Source organism: Pteropus vampyrus, unplaced genomic scaffold, assembly GCF_000151845.1.
Source record: "Pteropus vampyrus isolate Shadow unplaced genomic scaffold, Pvam_2.0 Scaffold104, whole genome shotgun sequence".
NCBI lineage: Eukaryota > Metazoa > Chordata > Mammalia > Chiroptera > Pteropodidae > Pteropus > Pteropus vampyrus.
In genome coordinates this window covers 5,002,595-5,022,716 of record NW_011888885.1, presented here as the reverse complement: position 1 = coordinate 5,022,716, position 20,122 = coordinate 5,002,595, and the positions used below count along the sequence as shown (strand labels likewise).

General features: G+C 56.4%; 1 protein-coding gene across 14 annotated transcripts in view; it reads left to right on the top strand.

Moving 5' to 3' along the window:
• Positions 1-20,122, top strand: part of CACNA1G (calcium voltage-gated channel subunit alpha1 G) — a 62,330-nt gene that overhangs the window by 32,703 nt on the left and 9,505 nt on the right. For 6 of the 14 annotated variants that reach the window (XM_023533555.1, XM_023533557.1, XM_023533553.1 and 3 more), the window contains 14 exons: positions 2,495-2,579; positions 2,666-2,859; positions 3,678-4,109; positions 5,002-5,102; positions 5,315-5,438; positions 7,271-7,339; positions 7,472-7,656; positions 8,557-8,683; positions 10,230-10,355; positions 10,900-10,989; positions 11,557-11,770; positions 13,655-13,708; positions 18,768-18,919; positions 19,620-19,729. In XM_023533555.1, coding sequence (XP_023389323.1) covers positions 2,495-2,579; positions 2,666-2,859; positions 3,678-4,109; positions 5,002-5,102; positions 5,315-5,438; positions 7,271-7,339; positions 7,472-7,656; positions 8,557-8,683; positions 10,230-10,355; positions 10,900-10,989; positions 11,557-11,770; positions 13,655-13,708; positions 18,768-18,919; positions 19,620-19,729 — 2,063 coding nt within the window. The remainder of the gene's footprint in view (positions 1-2,494; positions 2,580-2,665; positions 2,860-3,677; positions 4,110-5,001; positions 5,103-5,314; positions 5,439-7,270; positions 7,340-7,471; positions 7,657-8,556; positions 8,684-10,229; positions 10,356-10,899; positions 10,990-11,556; positions 11,771-13,654; positions 13,709-18,767; positions 18,920-19,619; positions 19,730-20,122) is intronic. The other 8 variants (XM_023533564.1, XM_023533554.1, XM_023533559.1 and 5 more) reach the window with 2 other exon arrangements.

The window sequence follows — 20,122 nt, the reverse complement described above, 5'->3', positions numbered from 1 at the left end:
CCTACGTCAGTGGAGGAAGTAAGTGGCCACCCCATTTTGTTGGGTGTCATCAGCAGGAGGCCTCAAGAGTGGCCCCCTGCAGGCCTTGCTTCCCTGCCAAGAGGTAGGAGGAGGTGGCTAAGGGGATGGGGCCAGCTGACTCTTGATTTCCCAACTTGCAGGGGGCAGTGCCCTGAATCCCTGCATATTTATCATCCACACACTTAATTAAATGAACAGGCAGCAGGCCCTGTGTGAGGCCATTAATTAATATTCAACAACATCATAGCCATCATCCCAGTGTTACTTGTCACATCCCATCCCAGTTGGAGCAGCCAGACCTGTACTGACTGGGGGAGATGCAAGCAGAGCATATGGGAGTTAGGAGGCCTGTTCCCATTCCTGACCTTGTCTCCTCCCTAGTCGCTGACTTCGATCCACTCCTTCCCACCCTCCCTGCCCATTCTCCCAGCCAGGAAGGGGGAGCTGGAGACTTGGCTTTGAGGCCCAGACGCACTTCCTATTCTTTGTGTGACTTGGGTAATTTTCTTAACTTCTCCAAACCTTGGGTGCCTCCTCTAAGGTGGTGCTGGCAGCCCCCCCTTCCCACCTTGCAAGGAAGCAAGCTAGTGGTAATGAAGCAGTCGGCGGTGGCTGGAAAACCCCAGTGAATGGTAGCTGTTATTAGGACTATCTGGAGCTTGATCTCCTTTCCTGCCCTTGTTCCCATCTTCCTGGCGTGGCCTCCTCCTCTCTCACCCTTCAGATTCATTCTGGCCTGAGGGCCTGTGGTTGAATTCTGGAAGGCCATTCTGTCCCCTTTCTTCTCCTCCTACCCCTGTGTCTTGTTTCCCTTGCTGTCGGGTTTGCATCCCTCCTTTTCTTCATCCTCTTTGGACACTGCTGATGTTTGAAAGCCTGAGCGCCTGTGACCAGCGCCCGTCCCCTGCCTTCCCCTCTCCCTGTAGGAAATCAGCAAACGGGAAGATGCGAGTGGACAGTTAAGCTGTATTCAGCTGCCTGTCGACTCCCAGGGGGTAGGTACGCGATCATGAGTCGGCATGACCCCCGTGCCCTGTGCCCCCTCCACTTCGCCTCCGTGTCTCTGTGCTCGTGTTCACGCTCAGCTGCTGTGCAACCTGTGGTCGCCGTGGTGGTCCTTGGTGTTGTGAGCTGGCTTCGATTTTAAGTCCCTTCCCCCTTGAGAACATTGAGGGAAGGAGCCTCCTTGCCTCTGCCCCCATCAACCTGCAAAGGGCACATTCTCATCCTTGACAGACTGGTGGATGGAGGGAGAAGGAAGGGACTTAGAATCCTCTGTGTGCACGTGTGTGGTACACCGCGTGTGCGTGCCTAGGCAGAGGGCCCCTAGGAGTCCCAGTTACTGGGTCTCAGTGGAGTTGGGATCCGTGGCCATAGACTGTGCTCCCCCATCTATCTCCCCTCCCCCTTGCCCTGAGCCCCTGTTGGAGACCCCACAGGCTGCCTCAGCTCAGGACAAGTCTTTGGAGGGGGTGCAGATGGCTCTTGACAGAATGTGCCAGAATTTTAAATCCATTTTCCAGTCGCTGGTTCCTTGACCACCCAGGAGGTCCAGCAGACATTTCGGGGCACACTCCTCCTCTGGCCCTCACACCGAGCCTGTGCCCTGCTGTTTCCTGCACTGGCACCAGAATTCGGGTAAAGTCAGGATTCTTGCAGGACCCCACAGTGCCGTATATCCTGAGCAGCCCCCTGGAGATCCCACTTGATAATTAAAGGCCTCGTTAGGGACGTAAACTGAGTTAATGAAAATGATCCCCTGAGATGCCAATTACGCAATATTTATGTCCTTATCGAAAGTAGCAATCAAGTATTTTTTAATAACTTCTTAAGAAGAAGTGTGTAATTACTGGGGAACCTACTGACCTGCTAAGAAGGAAGAAAAAACTGTCCCAGAGACAGGGAGAGAGGTAAAAATGGGGCCAGGGGAGGGGCAGGGGCTTGGGGAAGATAGAGGGAGAGGCAGAGGGACTGAAGTGGCGTCCTTGGGCTGAGCTGCTCAGTCTGGGATCTTTCAATTTCCTTCTGGGGTCCTCAGGTCTGAGGCTTGGGGAGGGCAGCCATGGGGGGATAGCAGAGGGCACAGGTGGCCTTCGGAACTGAGGCTCTAGTGACTACTTTACTCAGATCCCCAGCTCCCTTGGGCCTGTGCCACCCACCCACCTGGTTATCCCCCATCCCCTTAGCTGTTCTTAGAGCCGGTCCCAGCCAGGCTGGTTGTGCTGTGGGCTCTGGGGTTAGCAGTGGCTTCTCTGAGGTGTGGCTGGTGGGAGGCAGAGGTGTTGAGGGCCCTGGGGAGCTCTGGGCCCCAAGCCTGGGTGGTCTAGTTTACGCCAGTGCATGTCTCGTGCCGTGGTTGCTGGTTCCCGTGGCCTATATGTAGTGTGTGCGTGTGAAGACAGGGAGACCGCCTGCTGTCCCACTGACCCCTGCCCAGCCAGGTCGATAATGGCCCGCTGCTCTCCCACCCTAGGGAGATGCCACCAAGTCGGAGTCAGAGCCCGATTTCTTCTCGCCCAGCTTGGATGGCGACGGGGACAGGAAGAAGCGCTTTGCCTGTGAGTCTCTATCCTGGGTGGGGGTGCAGCCCTCCGTCTTGGGCCAGCCTTGAGTGGACTCAGGGTCTCCCTGTCTCTCCCTGCAGTGGTGTCCTTGGGAGAGCACCCAGAGCTGCGGAGGAGCCTGTTGCCACCTCTTATCATCCACACGGCTGCCACGCCCATGTCCCTACCCAAGAGCTCCAGCACCGGCTTGGCAGAGGCACTGGGCCCCGCCTCCCGCCGCACCAGCAGCAGCGGGTCAGCTGAGCCAGGGGCGGCCCATGAGATGAAGTCACCGGTAGGGGTGCCTGTGGGTGCCCGACTGTGGGAGATGTGAGGACGTCAGGAGGGGAGAGAGGATGGGCGTGGGCAGGCCCAGGAAGACACCCCTGAGCACGTGCTGGTCAGTGAGGGCTGGCATTTCAGGCGGTGGAGGAGGCCTAGCCTTGGGTTCGAATCTTGCTTCTTTTGTTTCCTGAGACACCTTGGGTGAGACTCAACCTCTGAGTCCCCTCTACAAAGTGTGGGGTCCTTACCTCCTTAATACCTCATCACAGTAATAGCAAACCCCATCCAGTCACTGATTCTGGGCCAGACACCTTTCTAGACACTGCTCATAAGTGTTCTAGAAACATTTAATCCTCACAGCAACCCTATGAGGTAGATACTATTACTATCCCCATTTTACAGATGGAGATCTGCATCTCAGGTTGCCTTAGTGATGTGTGGGAAGCTCCGAAGTAAGTAGGTGACAGAGCCAGCATTTTAACTCAGGAGGCTGGTGTCAGGGCCCCCGCTCTGGCCATTATTTTATACTGCTGCTCAGCTGTAAGACTTCTTTCAGTAAATGAGATATAGGTGCTCGTGTCATATCTATTTATGACACTACGGATGAGGAACTGAGGTGCAGAGAGGTTTAGTAACTTGCCTAAGATCACACAGCTGGTCGGAGTAAGCCAGGACCTAAAGCCAGGCATCCAAGACCAGAGCTCCTGCTCGTCATGTCTCTACACCTGATGTGAGGCCAAGGGGGCTCACAGGAGGCAGGGTGCATGCGGGGGGTACAGGGCTGCATGGCCCTCGCTGAGACCACCCTCTCCTCTGCTCACCCCTCAGCCGAGCGCCCGTAGCTCTCCACATAGCCCCTGGAGTGCAGCGAGCAGCTGGACCAGCAGGCGCTCCAGCCGGAACAGCCTAGGCCGTGCGTCCAGCCTGAAGCGGAGGAGCCCGAGCGGGGAGCGCCGGTCCCTGTTGTCAGGCGAGGGCCAGGAGAGCCAGGACGAGGAGGAGAGCTCAGAAGAGGAGCGAGCCAGCCCAGCGGGCAGCGACCGTCGCCATGGGGGCTCCCTGGAGCGGGAAGCCAAGAGCTCCTTTGACTTGCCAGACACACTGCAGGTGCCCGGGTTACACCGCACAGCGAGTGGCCGCAGCTCAACCTCTGAGCACCAGGACTGCAATGGCAAGTCGGCTCTGGGGCACCTGGCTCGGAGCCTGCGGCCCGATGACCCCCCACTGGATGGAGATGATGGTGATGACGAGGGCAACCTGGTGAGGCTCCTGTGGGCACAGTGACATTGAGCAAGGGGAGCTGTGCCCAGCCTGGGGCAAGGCTGGACAACCCCTCCCAGCTCTGTGGCCTTCACGAAGTTACCATTATGCCCAAGGGATCTCAGGGGTGCCAGCCCTGGAGGCCGAGCTCCAAACACCCCCCTTTCCCCCTCTATCCTCCCTACCTAGCCCCAGATCCTCATCACGCCTGGTGCTGTGGCTCTGAGGTCCTTGGTGGATATGAATAGTTTTAGGCAGATGTCTATGAATCTTTCATGGCACTCCCCCTGTGACTCAGAAAGACCCATCACTCATCTCTCCAAACTAATGCCCTCTCCTGTCCCCCTCTCTCATCTCGACTTCATCACAACCTTGACTTCACGCTCGCCCTTGCCCATTACCCCTCCCCCAGCCCCCGGCCACCACCTTTAACTCTGGGATGGGCACAGGGTCCTGGGACCTCCAGGTTAGCATGTAAGGAGAAAGGGCCAGTGTCTCCTCATCCCAGGTGTGTCTTTGAATAGACAACTGTGATGGGTACAGTGTTTGGTAATTGATGTGGCTTCCAAGCCCAGCAGGATGGGAAGGAGGGAGGACAAACGGGGGCTGGGCTGGAGGTAGAGATGGGGAAAGAGTGGAGAGCTTGGGGGAGTGGGGAGAGGGTGCAAGGGAGGAGGGGGAGATGAAGCACATTAGGTATTAGGTATGCTCAGGGACCAGATGGGGGCGTAGAGGGACATGGGGAGGTGGTTTTGGACATACAGGAAGAGAAGCAAGGCAGAGAGCTGGAAGAGCATAGACAAGGAGTGAGGGCCACAGAACTGCTAAGAAAGTGAGAGATGGAGAACTTGGTGGCCTGGCCCCGTTCACGACTCTGGTGACCCTTCGACAGAGCAAAGGGGAACGGATGAGAGCGTGGATCCGGGCCCGGCTCCCTGCCTGCTGTCGTGAGCGAGACTCTTGGTCTGCCTACATCTTCCCTCCTCAGTCAAGGTAAACAGGGATCCCCTGACCTGGCCTCCAGCCTTTCCTTCTCATGGGACATTATCCCTTGATGCTGATGCTAGAGTGTCCCCTGACATGGGAGTGTGTGAGGGAGGGGCCTCAGGTTGGGAGGGCCCAGGAGAGGTAGGGGCCGTGAGGCGATGCCTCTCACTGCTGCACTGCCTGCCTCCTGCTCAGCCTTGGCCTCTGTCCTGGAGCAGGTTCCGCCTCCTATGTCACCGGATCATCACGCACAAGATGTTCGACCATGTGGTCCTTGTCATCATCTTCCTCAACTGTATCACCATCGCCATGGAACGCCCCAAGATCGACCCACACAGTGCTGTGAGTCCCTGGGACTAAACACAGTGGCTGTTGAGTGCCTGCTCTGTGCCAGGCCCCTCCCGGGTTAGCAAGCAGGGTGGGCGAGGAGGCCCAGAAAGACACAGAGGGAGGGAGCCAGAACTCCCCCTTAGGTCTCCCTGACTCCCACCCTTGCAACTGGCACCCCGGGATGCCTCCTATGTCCCTCTCCTGCCTCCGTCTCCCTTCTGTGATACACCAGCCCAGCTGAGGGAGTGGGCCCTGCTTCTTACCTGGGTGAAAAGTGAGCTCCGTCGCACCCTGGCTATTTGCAGACGGCGTGTTCTCGTGAGCCAGAGACTTGTGAGGCCCCTGTGTGAGTCGGTGAGTGTTGGGATGAGGCGAACAGCGAGACTGGCCCTGGCTGGGCAGAGCCATCGTGCTGCCCCTGCTCCCGGCAAAGGGTCTCAGTTTCATCCATGACCCACACACTGAAGGGGGAGACATCTCACCCAGCCTGCCCCATGGGCAATGCAGAGGGGGAGAGGGAAGCTGCCCTGGCTCCTCTTGGTCCTGCCAGGTCATAAACAAGTAGGTTTTCAGGGATATTAGGGGGGACGTTGGTCACTTCTTCTTGGCTGTGAACCTGTCAGTCTTTCTCTGAAAGAGAGGAGTGACTAGAGGCCTGAGTGTCTGAACATACTTGCGGGGGCCTAACCTCTTCGGGTGGGCCCAGCTGTTCTGGAAGCTCTCTCTCCCCAGCCTGGCATCGGAGCCTCTCCCTCTGAAAATGATTCTAGTCCAAGAAGGGTGGGTGGGGGGTGGCTCTGTTGCCTGTCACGGCATCTCGCACCACTCGCTTGGAGGTGGCCCCCTGCCCCTCCTTCGCTGCCTCCACACCATTGTTCAGATTTCGGTGCTGCTGGGGCTTCTGGTTTCCATTAGGGTGGGCTCCAGCCGGGCCAGGGTAGAGATGGAGTGCCCAGGAAGAGTTGTGTGAAGGAGCGTAGCACTAGGGACCCCGATCCCTGGGCCTGTGTGGGGTCACACTGGGCAGCTGGTCGCTCTGGCCTCTTTGTTTGCCTCCTGCCCGGGGCCTGCTGCAGAGCTCTCTGCCACTGTCACCATGTCTCTCCTCCCATATTTCCACTCAGCTCCTTTATCTCTAGCTGTCATATGCATGGTTCTTTCTTTCTTTTTTCTCTTTCTCACTCTCTCTGACACTCATGCTCTGCCTCTGCCTCTCCAGCTCTCTACACCCCTCCCTTAGCCAACCAGCAACGGAATCAGCCCACAGATATGAGGGGACTGGGCCGTCTTCTTTCCCTTCCTGCCCCAGACTGTGCCCAGCATAAATGCCGTGCCTGGGGATGCGCAGCCTGTACTCAGGTCCCCAGCTTGCCCTGCAGCTCCATTTCTGGGGCACACAGCAGGAACACGAGTCTGTGGAGCAGAGAGGAGAGTAGAATGGGGGGAAGGGTCAGAGATCAAGTTAAATTCTGCCCCAGTTTTAAGAAGGAAATCGGAAGAGGGCCTAAGGTAGGGGACTTAGGTGGCGCACTGTGGTGGGATCATCTCCCCCTCCAGGCCACCCTGGGGAGGGGCGGGAGGAAGTTCTGTTCAGGGCAGGGGTGTAAGTGAGACAGGGGGCCTGGCACTGGCCGTGCGTGTGCGTGCGTGCGTGCGTGCGTGCGTGTGTGTGTGTGTGTGTGTGTGATGGTGGCGGGGAGAGGAGATTGTCTACCTTGTTGGGGAGGGAAGGGGTCATTTTCCTGAGTCAAATGCTGGAAGCAGTTCCTGGCTTCTGTATGCAGAGCAGACTTGGCCCGAGGAGGAGGCCCTGGTGGGCAACACCTGCCTGCTCTCTCTTGCAGGAACGCATCTTCCTGACCCTCTCCAATTACGTCTTCACTGCAGTCTTTCTGGCAGAGATGACTGTGAAGGTGATGGGGGAGTTGGTGCTGGTTTGGGGCTGTCTGATTCCTGGTGGGGGTGGAGAGGATGGGCCGCAGTGGAGGGCAGGTTTGGGAACCACAGGGAGGTGGCGGTGACAGTGACGTGGTGGGCATCTCCAGGTGGTGGCACTGGGCTGGTGCTTTGGGGAGCAGGCGTACCTGCGAAGCAGCTGGAATGTGCTGGACGGGCTGCTGGTGCTCATCTCCATCATCGACATCCTGGTGTCCATGGTTTCCGACAGCGGCACCAAGATCCTTGGCATGCTGAGGGTGCTGCGGCTGCTGCGGACCCTGCGCCCGCTCAGGTGCGCCCAAGCAGGCGTCCTCCTCAGGGACACCCCTAACAACCAGCTCCCCACGATGGAGCACGAGCCCTACTTACCCCTGAATCCTGCTTATGATCCCCACAAGGAACCCTGTCATCGGTCGGCTTAAACTATGGGCCTAGGGATTTCTGTCCTTGGGCACCTCCCGCTCAGTGACACTCCCCACATGACACACTCCTCAGGGCTACTGTGCCCCTGGCCTTGTGCAGGGCACAATACAAGGGTCCATAGGCAGGGCCTCACAGCCTTCAGCCGGAGCTCTCTCTTGGGTGGTGCCCTCGGGGGTGATACTCAGCTGTCCCCACTGTCCCCAGCAAGGTAACAGACTCCTTTTCCTTCTTTCTCCACCTTCACACCCCTCTCAGGGGTCACCCGCCAGATCTAGCAGGGGTCTGTGCTCAGGAAACCCTCCCCAATGAGGCAGCCACTCCCCGCCCCCACCCCAGAGTCAGAACTTGGACGGGGATGTGGGTGGTGATGATATTGCCCTAGCAGTGGCAATCCCCCCCACCCCTCCCCCTCCCTGCCTGGCTCTTACATGCTCCCTACATCTGTATCTCCCCATCCTCACAACACACTGCCTTACTGCATCCCTGGGGAACACGTCCCTTGAGTTGAATCCCACCCGGCCCTATCAGGTAATCCTTATACATCCCAGGAATGGATGTGAGGGTGGGGATGTGGGTGTCTGCTTCCTGTTTTGAGAGATTATGGGTGGGAATCCCTGGAAAAGAGGACTTACTCTGCATAGCCGGCCCAGAAAGCCAACCTCTTCCTTCAGCCAGAGCCCAGAACTGGAACCACAGAGCCAAGATTGAGGGGGCAGGGACAGGGCATTGTCTGAACTGGGAAACCCTTATTACCTCCCTCCTTCCCCAGAGTGATCAGCCGGGCACAGGGCCTGAAGCTGGTGGTGGAGACGCTGATGTCCTCGCTGAAGCCCATCGGCAACATTGTGGTCATCTGTTGTGCCTTCTTCATCATTTTTGGCATCCTGGGGGTTCAGGTTTGTGGGGGCCTGTGGGTCAGCTATCGGCAAAAGCCTGAGGAGTGGCCTTCTCGGCCCACAGATGCTGAGACCTGAACTGCTGCTGTCTTTATTTCAGAAAGAAATACATAGGGAAATTCCCTCTAGATTTTAGGCCTCAGGCCCCTTTGCCTCCTGGGAATTTTGCTGAAAACTGGGAGCCTGGAAGAGGGTCCATAAGGGGACGAGTGCCTCAGAGAGACTTCTGACCTGTGATGGCTTCAGGCTGTTGTTCTGCCCTACTTACACACTATATTCCTGAGTGCAGACACTGGTACCGGCCCACAGTCTGCTCCGGGATCCCCTCCCTGCCTTTCCTGCTTGAGGGGGGTGGGCTGCAGGCCAGGCTGGGGGATCCAGGGCCCAGACAGCTGAGCCAGGTTAGCGGAGTGCTGGCAGGCAGGCTGGTGCAGACCCCAGATGAGGCAGGAAGTGGGGGCTCCAGGGGAAACTTGGCCACTGGCCCAGGGAGGGAACGTGGTGTGGAAGGAAAAAGGGCAGGAGCTGCCTGCAGGATTCAGAGGCACCTCTGGGAACCCCTCCATCCTGGTCTTCCCGAGCCCCTGGCTCCAAGTGTTTCAGCTGCAGGGTAGACAGCTAGCTACTCCGGCATCAGGGGAGCTCCTGGGTGGCTCCCCCATCCCTCTCCCTTCCTTTGACTTCCTGGGGTGTCCTCTCTGTCCTGGGACGGGGTGAGGGCTGTTCTGGTTTCCTAGAATTCCCTAGCCCCAGGCCTCTGCTGGGGTATCGTTGCCAAGGCTGTGCAGCGCCTCCCGTAAGCCCAGTGCCTGCTCCCTTCCCTTTCTTCCTGGCCTCCTTGGGTGAGTAGAGGGAACCATTGTTCAGCCCAGTCCCGGGTTCTTCCAGTGGACTTAGGTCTGTCCCGAGCAGCTGCCCAAGCCCCCTGGTCCTCCTGTCCCTCAAATCCCCTCCGCATCCACAGTCATAGCCTGGTCTCTTCTGGGATGAGGGTGAGCTTTCTAGTCACAGACCTGAGTTCAAGCCCCCTTTCAGCCATCTACTGGTTATACGACCTTAGTGAGTGAATTTACTTCTCCAAGTCTGTTTTCCTCATCCACAGAATGGGGTCATATCTAGCCTGCTCCCACCATTAAACCAGATCACTTGACCCCTCTCCAGAGTGTCTGATTCAGTGGATCTGGGGTGCATTTCTAGTATATTCCCCAGATGATAATGATGCTGTCCCAAAGACCCCACTTGGAAAGCCACTGGCCTACCCCTTTGTAGAAAACAAATGGCCTTTCCCCTCCTTCTATACATTTTCGGCACCCGTCCCATGACGTTTCCTCCCCTCTTTAGGGCTCTCAAGGAGCCCAGAGGAAGGGGTGCCTTCGAGGGAGGCTCCTTGATTTGACTGATCCCAGGGCTGAGTGCTCCACCCTCACTGGGGATGTGCTCGGAGCTCTCAGGCCCCAGGGCTGCTGCGGGGGAGAAGGGCGGGGGAGTTCTGGGCCTCCTGGGTCACAGCTCACTTCTCTCTGTCTCCTGGTGCATGTGTGTCCAGCTCTTCAAAGGGAAATTCTTCGTGTGCCAGGGCGAGGACACCAGGAACATCACCAACAAATCTGACTGTGCCGAGGCCCGTTACCGGTGGGTCCGGCACAAGTACAACTTCGACAACCTTGGCCAGGTGAGCCCCAGGCTCCGAGGTGGGGGCGGGAGTGGTGGCAGAAGTCTGCAGGGGACAGAAGTTGGTGCTTAGGGATGCCTGCAGGGCGACTGACTTGCCAGGGCCTCAGTATCATCACCTGGTAAATGGGTCATAATGGTACTTCCTTGGAGGCTCCTAGTAGATGTGCAATGAGATGATGTATGTTTGCTTAGCATGGTACAGGGTGAGGTGTCCTGTCAAGACGATTTCTTTTCGTACTCCACATTCACAGAAACAGAGATGTAGAAAATTAAGTTGTTTGATCAGTTTTGCTCGTGTCTCCCTTGGTTTCCAGATATCAGGGGGTCTGATCATTTCCCAGGGCTCCTCTGGCTTCATACCAGCCACGGAGCCTGAGGACAGAGAGCTTTCCTGGGGCCTGGAGTGGGAGTCCAGCCTCACCTCTGAAGGGCTAGGGTCCCCCAAGCCGTAGCCAGGGGGTGCTTTGAGGGCAGGTGGTGGGTGGTTCAAGCACACATCCTAGATTTCAGAGGGTGTCCTTTCCTCTTCGCCCCTCCTCTAGGCCCTGATGTCCCTGTTCGTGCTGGCCTCCAAGGACGGTTGGGTAGACATCATGTACGACGGGCTGGATGCCGTGGGTGTGGACCAGCAGGTAGGGCTGGATCCATCTTTGAGCTCAGGTCCCTCAGAATGGGCCAACTCCCGGCATGATGGGTGCAGGCACTGGACATAAAGGGAGCAAGGCAGGTAGGCAAAATGCTATCAAAGAGGCATCACCTCTTACAGCAGAGGCTGCATCTGGTAGCCCGAGGGCCAAATCCAGACATGGTTTATTGGCTCGCAACATGTTTAATTTTTAAATTAGTGGTGAACACTGAAAAATTGATGAATTTCACATGAAAATCCAGATTTGGGCCTGCTCAGGAGACGTCCAAAGATCTGGGACAGAGATCCTAGGTTTGCGTTCCTCAGAGTAGGAGTCAGCTAGAACAAGGAAGCCACTGCCCTTTTAGACAGAACCACTCTCCACTTTGCCGCAATCCCCAACCCTCCCTGCTGCCTAATAACAAACCCACATGGTTCATTTACATCACCAGCTGGGTCACTATAGCTCATTGAGTTTGTGGGCCCTGTCTTAAAGAAGCCAGGCGATGGGGCAGCACCTGAGGCAGTCTCCCTCGGGCTGATGGCTCCCCCTGTCCTTCCTGCTCCCTGCCAGCCCATCATGAACCACAACCCCTGGATGCTGCTGTACTTCATCTCGTTCCTGCTCATTGTGGCCTTCTTTGTTCTGAACATGTTTGTGGGAGTGGTGGTGGAGAACTTCCACAAGTGTCGGCAGCACCAGGAGGAGGAGGAGGCCCGGCGGCGGGAGGAGAAGCGTCTGCGAAGACTGGAGAAAAAGAGAAGGAGTAAGGAGAAGCAGATGGCTGGTCGGTAGTCTTTCCACATCTCTCTGAGTCGTGCTTGACCTTGGTCTTGCGACTGTAGGGGGCCAGGGGCTGGGGCGAGGGGCAGGGAGAAGATGCTCTCCCCCCTCCTCACCTCCCTCCCCCTAAGAGCATGTCAGCCTTTAGAGCCCGCATGAAGCAGACCAGTTCAGCCCCGTAGGGGAGGGGGGCTCCCCCCACCCTGCGGGGCTCCTGGATCTCGGCGTCATACTCTCCAGATGATTCCAGGTGGGAGTAATGCACAGCCTCTCCCAGCTCAACTCTCAGAGGAGCCTCATGGGATGAGAATCCTGCTCCATTGTCCTGGGCAGGTGTCCAGAGACCCAGGGATTGACCCAGGTGCCAGCTTGCCTGCCCCAGGGTTGGCAAGCAAGCATCTTGAACCTGTGCCTGCCTAGCGTCTGTAGCTGCTAAGCAGGACCTCAGCAGAGGCTGCAAATGGACAGCAGTATGAGAGGACCCCAGACCCACTCTCCCTTCCTTTCTAGCAAAACTCCCTGGCTTCCTGACTCTCAGTTTTTGGCCAAGTTGTAAAACAACAACAACAACAACGATGAACACCTCCCCTGACTCAGAGAAGGCCCGAGGTCACAGGAACTCTAAGTACATGACTTCCTGGCCTTAAAGCCTTCAGGCCCCTTACCTGCGATATCCAACATCTCTTGGCATTGGCTGGGTGAGGCCCCCATCCTATTCCCCGCCACGCTCTTCTGCCATGGAAGAGCTGAGACTAAGCAAAAAGACACATGATTACAGGAAGGATGCAAGAGAAGTGACAGGTGCAGGAGCCCCTTTGTTTTTCGGTGTCTCCAGGTGTGTTTGCACCTGTCTCCCTGTCTTCAGGGCTCCTGCCTGTCTGGTTCTCGATAAACTCCGTGACTCTCTCTTTCTGTCACTGCCCACGTTTCTCTAAGCGTCTCTTTGTGTGGGTTTCTCTAAGCCTTTGTGTGTCTGTCTCTATTTGTTCCCTGGGTTTCCCTTCCTCTCTTCACCTTTTCACAAACCGTCTTCCTTACGCCGATAAGATGTGTGCAGTGCTCTGAGTTTTCTCTTTGGTTTGTTGAAATGTGAGTACTACCAAATGGGTTAGGGGCTGCGGTGTACTCTCCCACCCCTCTGCCCCTGGCTCTAGCTCCTGCTGCCTGTGAGGAGCACCTGGAGTGAGGGGAGAGAGTGTGGGAGGGGGTGAGGGTGGGACAGAGCCAATGTGCCCTGTGAGAGGTGGGGGCTGCTCAAGGTGGGTGTTAAGGGGATACTGGCCTCTGGGCAGCAGTGAGTGATGCAGCCGTCTATGTCCCACATCCTGATATCTGCGCCCCAGGCGTCCTGCTCAGCCCTGGGGCAGGGGTCCCCTCTGGGCTCTCCATGTGGACGTCTGAAGCTGAGCAGGCGCACTCCCCCCAGCAGCCGTGCTCCTACCCCTGCTCCATCCGTCCTCCCCTCTTCGCAGTCTGCCATCTCTGCAGGGCATCTGCAGACGGAATTCTTTTGGCAGGAGGTACTTGTGGCCCTGCCTGACCAGCTGGCTCCCCTTCTGGGGTCTGTAGCTGTCTCAGGTGCTGCTGAGGCTGTGGCGTGGGTAGGAGTGGACATCTGTTTAGTGACAGGCTGCCTGCCCCTCCCTGTGCCTCCAATTCCCTGTCCCTGTGACCCTGGCGAGTGGGCTGAATTGCTCATCTTCCTCAAGTGCCCTGTGCCCCCAATTTGGGGCTGGACACTCAGGACCGGCCACCAGTGCTCACAATGGTCATTGAACCCCATTCATAGGCAGTGAGGGTCGGAGCTGAGGGGGAGCAAGCTGCTGAGGGGGCCCTGCCCAGCCCGCCTGGTCCAGCCAGTGACCGATGTCGTGTTTCGTTCTTTTAGATCTAATGCTGGACGATGTAATTGCTTCCGGCAGCTCAGCCAGCGCGGCGCCAGGTACTGCGTCTGGGGTTGTGGGTTCCAGGGCGTGCCCCGGGGGTAGTCAGGCCCTGCCTGCCCCCAGGCCTGCCGCATGCCTGCGGGGACATCCTCTTAGCTCCCTCTCCATGCCTCATTGATTCTATTCTCTTGGGGTGAGAGGGCGAGGGTCCCTGGGGTGCTGGGCTCTGTCATTCCACGGACCTGTGCTACGCTCTATGGGAAGTGAGGGCCTCGGCATTCCCCTCCCTCGGACACCTCTTGAAGGACCCACCTTCTCTTCTAAGGCTTCCAAGATCCCAGCTCCCCAGCCCCCCGGGCCTCTTCCCACTCCTGCTCCTCTTCCTAGGTCACACCGTTCGATTATTAGAGCTGCAAATCTCTCCTGTCTCCTTTTGTCTGAAAGGGAGACTTTGATCCAAGTGAGCAGGATGAGAGGAGCAGAGAAGGGAAGGATTTGTTTTAAAAATGTAACAATGAATAATTGAACAGACTCATTAATAGTCAAGTAATCTCAGTGGCCACGTCATTGCTACAAACTGCAGAAATTGGGAAGCAAAGGCCTGAGTTAGCCATAAGCTTCTCCATAAAACTGAAGATTTGGGAGTGAGTTGGTTCCTTCTCTTCGAGGGCCATGTCTCTGGGAAGGCCCTCCTGGTCCTGTCCTCCCCTGGTCCTTCAGCTCCTGCCCCTCCCAACACGGCCCCCAGAAGGAGGTTCTGAGAATCTGGGACAGGGCTGTGGGACATCAGAGGGTGCTCTGATGTCGCCACGCAGTGGTTCCCAACCTGTTCATCCCCAAGGGCCCCCCTTATCATCTCTAGCAAACCCCACATTTTAAAAGACTGTCTTTGAAGTTCAGAGCGCTTCAGTAATGAGTTTGTTTCACTATTTTTACTAATCAAAGGCACACGTAATTGCTAATCAGAGTTTCTGAGCTGCAGAAGGTTTCACACTGACGGATGACAAAAAAAAAAGACTATTGCCGTTAAATTTGTCTGTGGGGTCTTAGCATAGACATATGTATGCTTTCTTTTAAGCTTTTAGAAATATTGAAAAGAACGTAAGGACTCCCATGTGGCTGCCTTCTCAGGCTGCCGAGGGCTTGGGACTTCAGGCTGGGGACCACTGTGCTCTACCTTTCTCCGCTACTCTGCAATCCCCAGAAGCCAGCCTCTGGCAGATGCTGCCCTCTGGGTGTTGGGCTGTCTGATCTGTGGGGGCTCAGGAGCCCCGCTGAGCCACCATTTTGGAGGTCATCCCTGAGGCCCTAAGTGGATTGATGTCTGCTGTCCCCGTGGTGCTGAGCTCTGGTGTTTGGCATTGAGAGACCGTCTCTCTGGGGGCTCAGTCATCTCTAGCTAGTTTGTATCTGGATTGCCTGGCTCCCATGTCTTTTCGTCAGGCCGTATTGTAAACTCCTGATGTGCTGGGGTTGAGGAGAAGGTGGGAGGAAGTGGCCTTCAGCTTTTCCCTGTGGGTTCAGCTGGTCTGTAGACTGAAGTGTCTACACATACACACTCACCCCTAAACATAATCCTAGCATAGGGCTGGCCCACAGAAGTTTCTCTACCGAGAACCAACACATGCAGACTTTCATGGACCCCAAGAACTCCTCCTCACACACCCACTCAATGCTAAACGCTCTCGTTACTCTTACACTGCACTCCCATTCTGGGGACATTCTGCCAGGCTCCTGTTGGCACGTGCAAGTATGTACACCGATTACAATAGCGTGCCTTACCTTTCCAGCTGATAACGAGCACTCGGAACCCGAAGAGGGGCTCAGATCATTTTATATCCCTCCTCCCCAGACCTGGTGTTCTACGTGCTCTACACCAGAGCTTTCCACACCTCAGTGTGCATAAGAATTACTCAGAGACCATATGAAAACACAGATGCCCAAGCCCCACCTAGAAATACTTACGGCGTGCTCTAGGGTAGGGGGTGAGCACTTGTATTTTCAATCAGCTCCCAGGGCTGGTGATGCTGGTACACTGGCTTACCCAACAGTGTCATGGGGATGAAGTCACACTCCCTAGTCTGGGGCTACAGGAATCAAACATGCATCACACCTCCCTGCTAGTACCACACCCACCCAGTACTGTGCCCAGCTGGAGGGGCGTGGCCAGACCGGGGATAGAAAGAAGGGAAAAGGCTTTGGTTATCAGGGGATTGGGCCTGACCAGACACCTGGGTCCAGCCCAGGAGATCAGGTCAATCCCAAGTGACCACTTGGCCTCTGGCACCACCTCCATTCCCATGGTCACCTGTGGCACCTACCTCTACTCACCCTCTCTCCTTCCATTGGGACCCAGGGATCAGGCCTGGCTATCTCAGATGACTTATGTGGCCTCCACTATAGGGGCCTGTGCCCCTCCCTCCTGCCTACTCCCTGCTAGTCTCCTTTGCGAACCCTCTGCCCTGGCTGTGCCTCGGGCTCTCGGTGACCCCTACTAACTAACTCACTGTGCCTGCTGCCCTCACTCACAGCCTCACACCCTTCCTGCACCTCTCCTCTGCTCCTGCCTTGACTGGGGCTGGGCAGTCCTGGGGTGCCCTTCTCCCCACTGTCTGACTCTGGTATTTTCTCTGCCTAAGGTAGCTCATTCTGGTGGGAAGCAGGGAGATGGGCCAGGGCTGCCAACACGCAGTGACCACTGGTCCAGGCCCCTCCTGGGCAACAGCTGGAGTTCTTGGAGCGGCAGATCACACAAGGCTCCTCTCTTCTGGGGGGAGTGGGTCTCTAGTTTTTCTCTGATCTTAGGTGCTGCCTATAAAACCAGGTCTGGGAAGCGGCAAGGGGCAGCATCACCCAGAGCCCAACAGCAAGGGCCTTTGGACAAATTTTGAGGGCACTCTCTGGGCCAAAGCCCCAAGGCCTTGTGTGTAAGCCCACCTGGGGGCTGGAGAAGGACTCCTGAGAGTTTGGGTTCTGGCTGGGTCACTGTCTCACACTATATGAACGACTTGCTTTTTGCTAGCCTCATCCTCTCTGTAAAATAAAGGGGTTGGCCCAGGAGATGCTGATCAGATTGGCCCTGGTACTCTTTGGACCTGTGCTCTAATAGATTTCCAGCAACCTCGGCACCTGCTGGTCTAGGGTGGGGGCCGGGGTGGAGGGATATTTGTGCAGACCTCAGGGGCCTGGGACCGGACTTGTCGCTATGAACAGATGCCCTGCCTCAGTAGTCCTGCCTTCACTTTCTCTCTGGGCCGCGTGGAGCACTTTCCCTGGCCAGAAGGCAGAGGTGGTAGTGGAGGCTTAATTGGGCCTGGGGCTGCCTATACAGTCAGCCGGGGTGAGAGAGGAGAGGGTGGCTCTCCCAGCCTCTCCTCTGTATTATCTCAGCTAATAATGGGGCTAATAAGGAGCCGCTTTTTCTAACCTAATTGTATTCAAACATTTTAGTTAATTCTCCATTCATATTTTAGCATAATGGGATCTGGTGCTCTCGGCACTTATGGAGATTAATGCAGAGAAAGAGTTCCAGCTGCTAAGGCAACACAGGGCGACTAGCGCCCTCTGGTTCTTGTGGGTACGGAAGGAAGGAAGAGGCCAGCTTGCTTTGTCCGCCCTCCACCATGGCCCTGTGGATGACCCGAGGCCTCCCGTTGACCCCTGTCCCTGGCCTCTCCACGCCCACCCTCCTGGGAGTCAGGCGGGTGCCTGTGCAAACAAAGCCAGTTAGCTGGCCCATGTCTGAAAACAAAAGGCTGGCCTAGCACTATGTGGTGCACCAGAACATTCTGGACCCGCTGCCTCTTGGTTATCCACACCTCAAGGCCAAAGCTGGAGAGTGGCATCTGGGCAAGGTTGTACGTGAAGTTCATGGGCACTCTTCTTCCTTCGGCCTTTGGTGGGAGTCCACCCAGGTCGCTCCTGCCTCAGTTTACCTTTGTTAAATAGTCCTCTGCATGGGAAAGGATAATTATATCTGAGCTGGCCTGGGCCCAAAGCTTCCTGCCGCCCCTGAGCCAGCCACCCTGGCACAGGCCTCAGAGGCTGCAGCCTTTGCTAGCTGGCTTTCGCCCTAGACTTCCTGAAGGGGAAGGGCTGTCTGGGACCTGAGGCTTCCCCAAGTCTCCTGTGGGGAGCCTCCTTTTTCTTTGTGGCTGCCTGGGAGACCAATCTGTCAACCACCCCCAGATGACATGTATCCCCAATTTGGCCTGGCCTTTCCTTGGTGCCTGGAGGAGGGGCCCTCTGCAATCTCCTGCCCCCAGATTCATTCTGCCTGCTTAGCAGGCCAACATTCTGGCACCATGATTTTTATAACTAAGTGGTTCACTAATTATAAGAGAAATATTATGCCTCTGACAGATCTCAGACAGTGCTTCCAGCCCAGCCTGCAGTCTAATGCTGCCCTGACACCCAGGAGCAGGCTGGGTACTGCCTCATTAGAAACAGGGTGAGCCCTTCAAGTGTGGCCCTCCCAGATGAGTCTGAGAGCAGAGCCCTGTGGCCTCCCCTCTGTCCTCCCCCATGTGAGGGAGCAGGAGGCCCAGGCCCTGCCCCTCCAGAGGCCCTCTGGGGGGTTGGTCAGTGCAGCCAGCCAAGAAGATGTCCAATTTCCAATCTCCGGTGTTATCGTCCAAATCTCAGCTCTGTGTAACCTCTGCTCCCCTCGAGAGCTGAGCTTGGTGAAGGAGCAAGAGCCCTCGCCTCTCTGTTGATGGAGCTTCCTCTGAGCTTGATAAGACCGGTTGTTTTTCATCTTATTGATCTGGCCTCGCTGCATAACACCAAGTCAAGGGCATTATGAGGGGCTGGTGGATTTTGGAGGCTGCCTCGGGGTCGGGGCTCACCTGGTATCTAATGTGGGTGGGGAGCTCTGCATGTCCTGGCCCCTTCTGCACCCAACTATAGCCAGTAGAACAGATGCTTTGGAGGGGCATAACCAAGAGAGCTCCCCCTCCCCCCAAAAAAGGAAGTACGTAGAGGGCGAGGGGGCTGGTGACACTGGAATGTTTCAGCTTGGGGGGGTAGAGGCTGGTGGCTGTGAGGACTTATGGGTGGAGGGGGCACAGGGGGCAAGGCCCAATGGCTGCTGTCCTCTCCTCCCTGCCCCACCAGAAGCCCAGTGCAAACCTTACTACTCGGACTACTCCCGCTTCCGGCTCCTTGTCCACCACTTGTGCACCAGTCACTACCTGGATCTCTTCATCACGGGTGTCATTGGGTTGAACGTGGTCACCATGGCCATGGAGCACTATCAGCAGCCCCAGGTAGGAGCGACTGGCCATCTGGGACTGCAGGGGTGAGGCTAACCCAGCCTGAGCTGGGTACTCTGCAGGGGTTCCTCTTGTACCCCCTTGCAGCACTTGGAGGTGGGTCTCCTCTTGGTTTTATAGATGAGGACACTGAGGCTCAGAGAGGCTAGTTGACTGGACCAAGGTCACACAGCTGGGAAGTGGAGGACCTGGTTTCTTCATCCAGCAAATATTTGAGTGCCTGCTCTGTGCTGAGTGCTGGACATTTGAGGGTAAAGAAAGCAGACCAGTGCCTGCCCTTCTGGAGTTTAGATTCTAGTGAATGTCCAGCTCCAAAACTCACCAATGATCTTGCCACTTCTCAAGTCAGCCTCCATTGGCTGCCCTCTAGGCCTCAGTTTCCCCATCTCTAAAATAGGGACATGGAATTGGTAATGCACGAGGCCCCTTCCAGCTCTCGCATTCTGGTGCCTTCTAGCACATTTTCATGTAGTCTCCTCACAATCCCTCAAGGAGAGAAAGCCTTTAGTTCAAAGTCTGGATCATGCATATGAACGAGGACGCTACTCTGTTCATTGGTCAGCCATCATGGCCAGAACAGAGAAGAAAGTTCCCTTTAGACTCACCTTGTCTCCAAGATCTTGGAGGTATAGGGGGAGGGGGAGGCATTGTCCCTGGGCCTCAGGGACCCTGCATCGTGCCCCATCCCTGCCAGATCCTGGACGAGGCTCTGAAGATCTGCAACTACATCTTCACCGTCATCTTCGTCTTAGAGTCAGTTTTCAAACTCGTGGCTTTTGGCTTCCGTCGTTTCTTCCAGGACAGGTAACAGAGAGGGGAGAGGGATGGGTAACAGAGGGAGGGGTGCGTGAGAGTAGGGGAAGGGTGTGTCTCCGGGGTGTGGGGGGAATGGGGGAATACTGGAGAGGATTTAGTACCTGAAGACCTTTCTTGACTCCCGAGGTTCGGCCTCCACTCTAGGACCCACGCAGGGCTAATGGCGGGAAGGGATGGGGGTGCTTCCACGGCTTGGGAGATGGAAGAGAAGGGGGGGGAACTTGACAGGACAGGGCCTGGGGGACACTGGCAGCTGGAAATCAATGTGGCCTAGACAGGCTTAAGAGCACAGAGCCTGGGGCCAGACTTGCCTGGACCAGATTTGAATCCTGGCTCTACCACTTAGAAACTGGTGACCTTGGGTAAGTTATTTAATCTCTC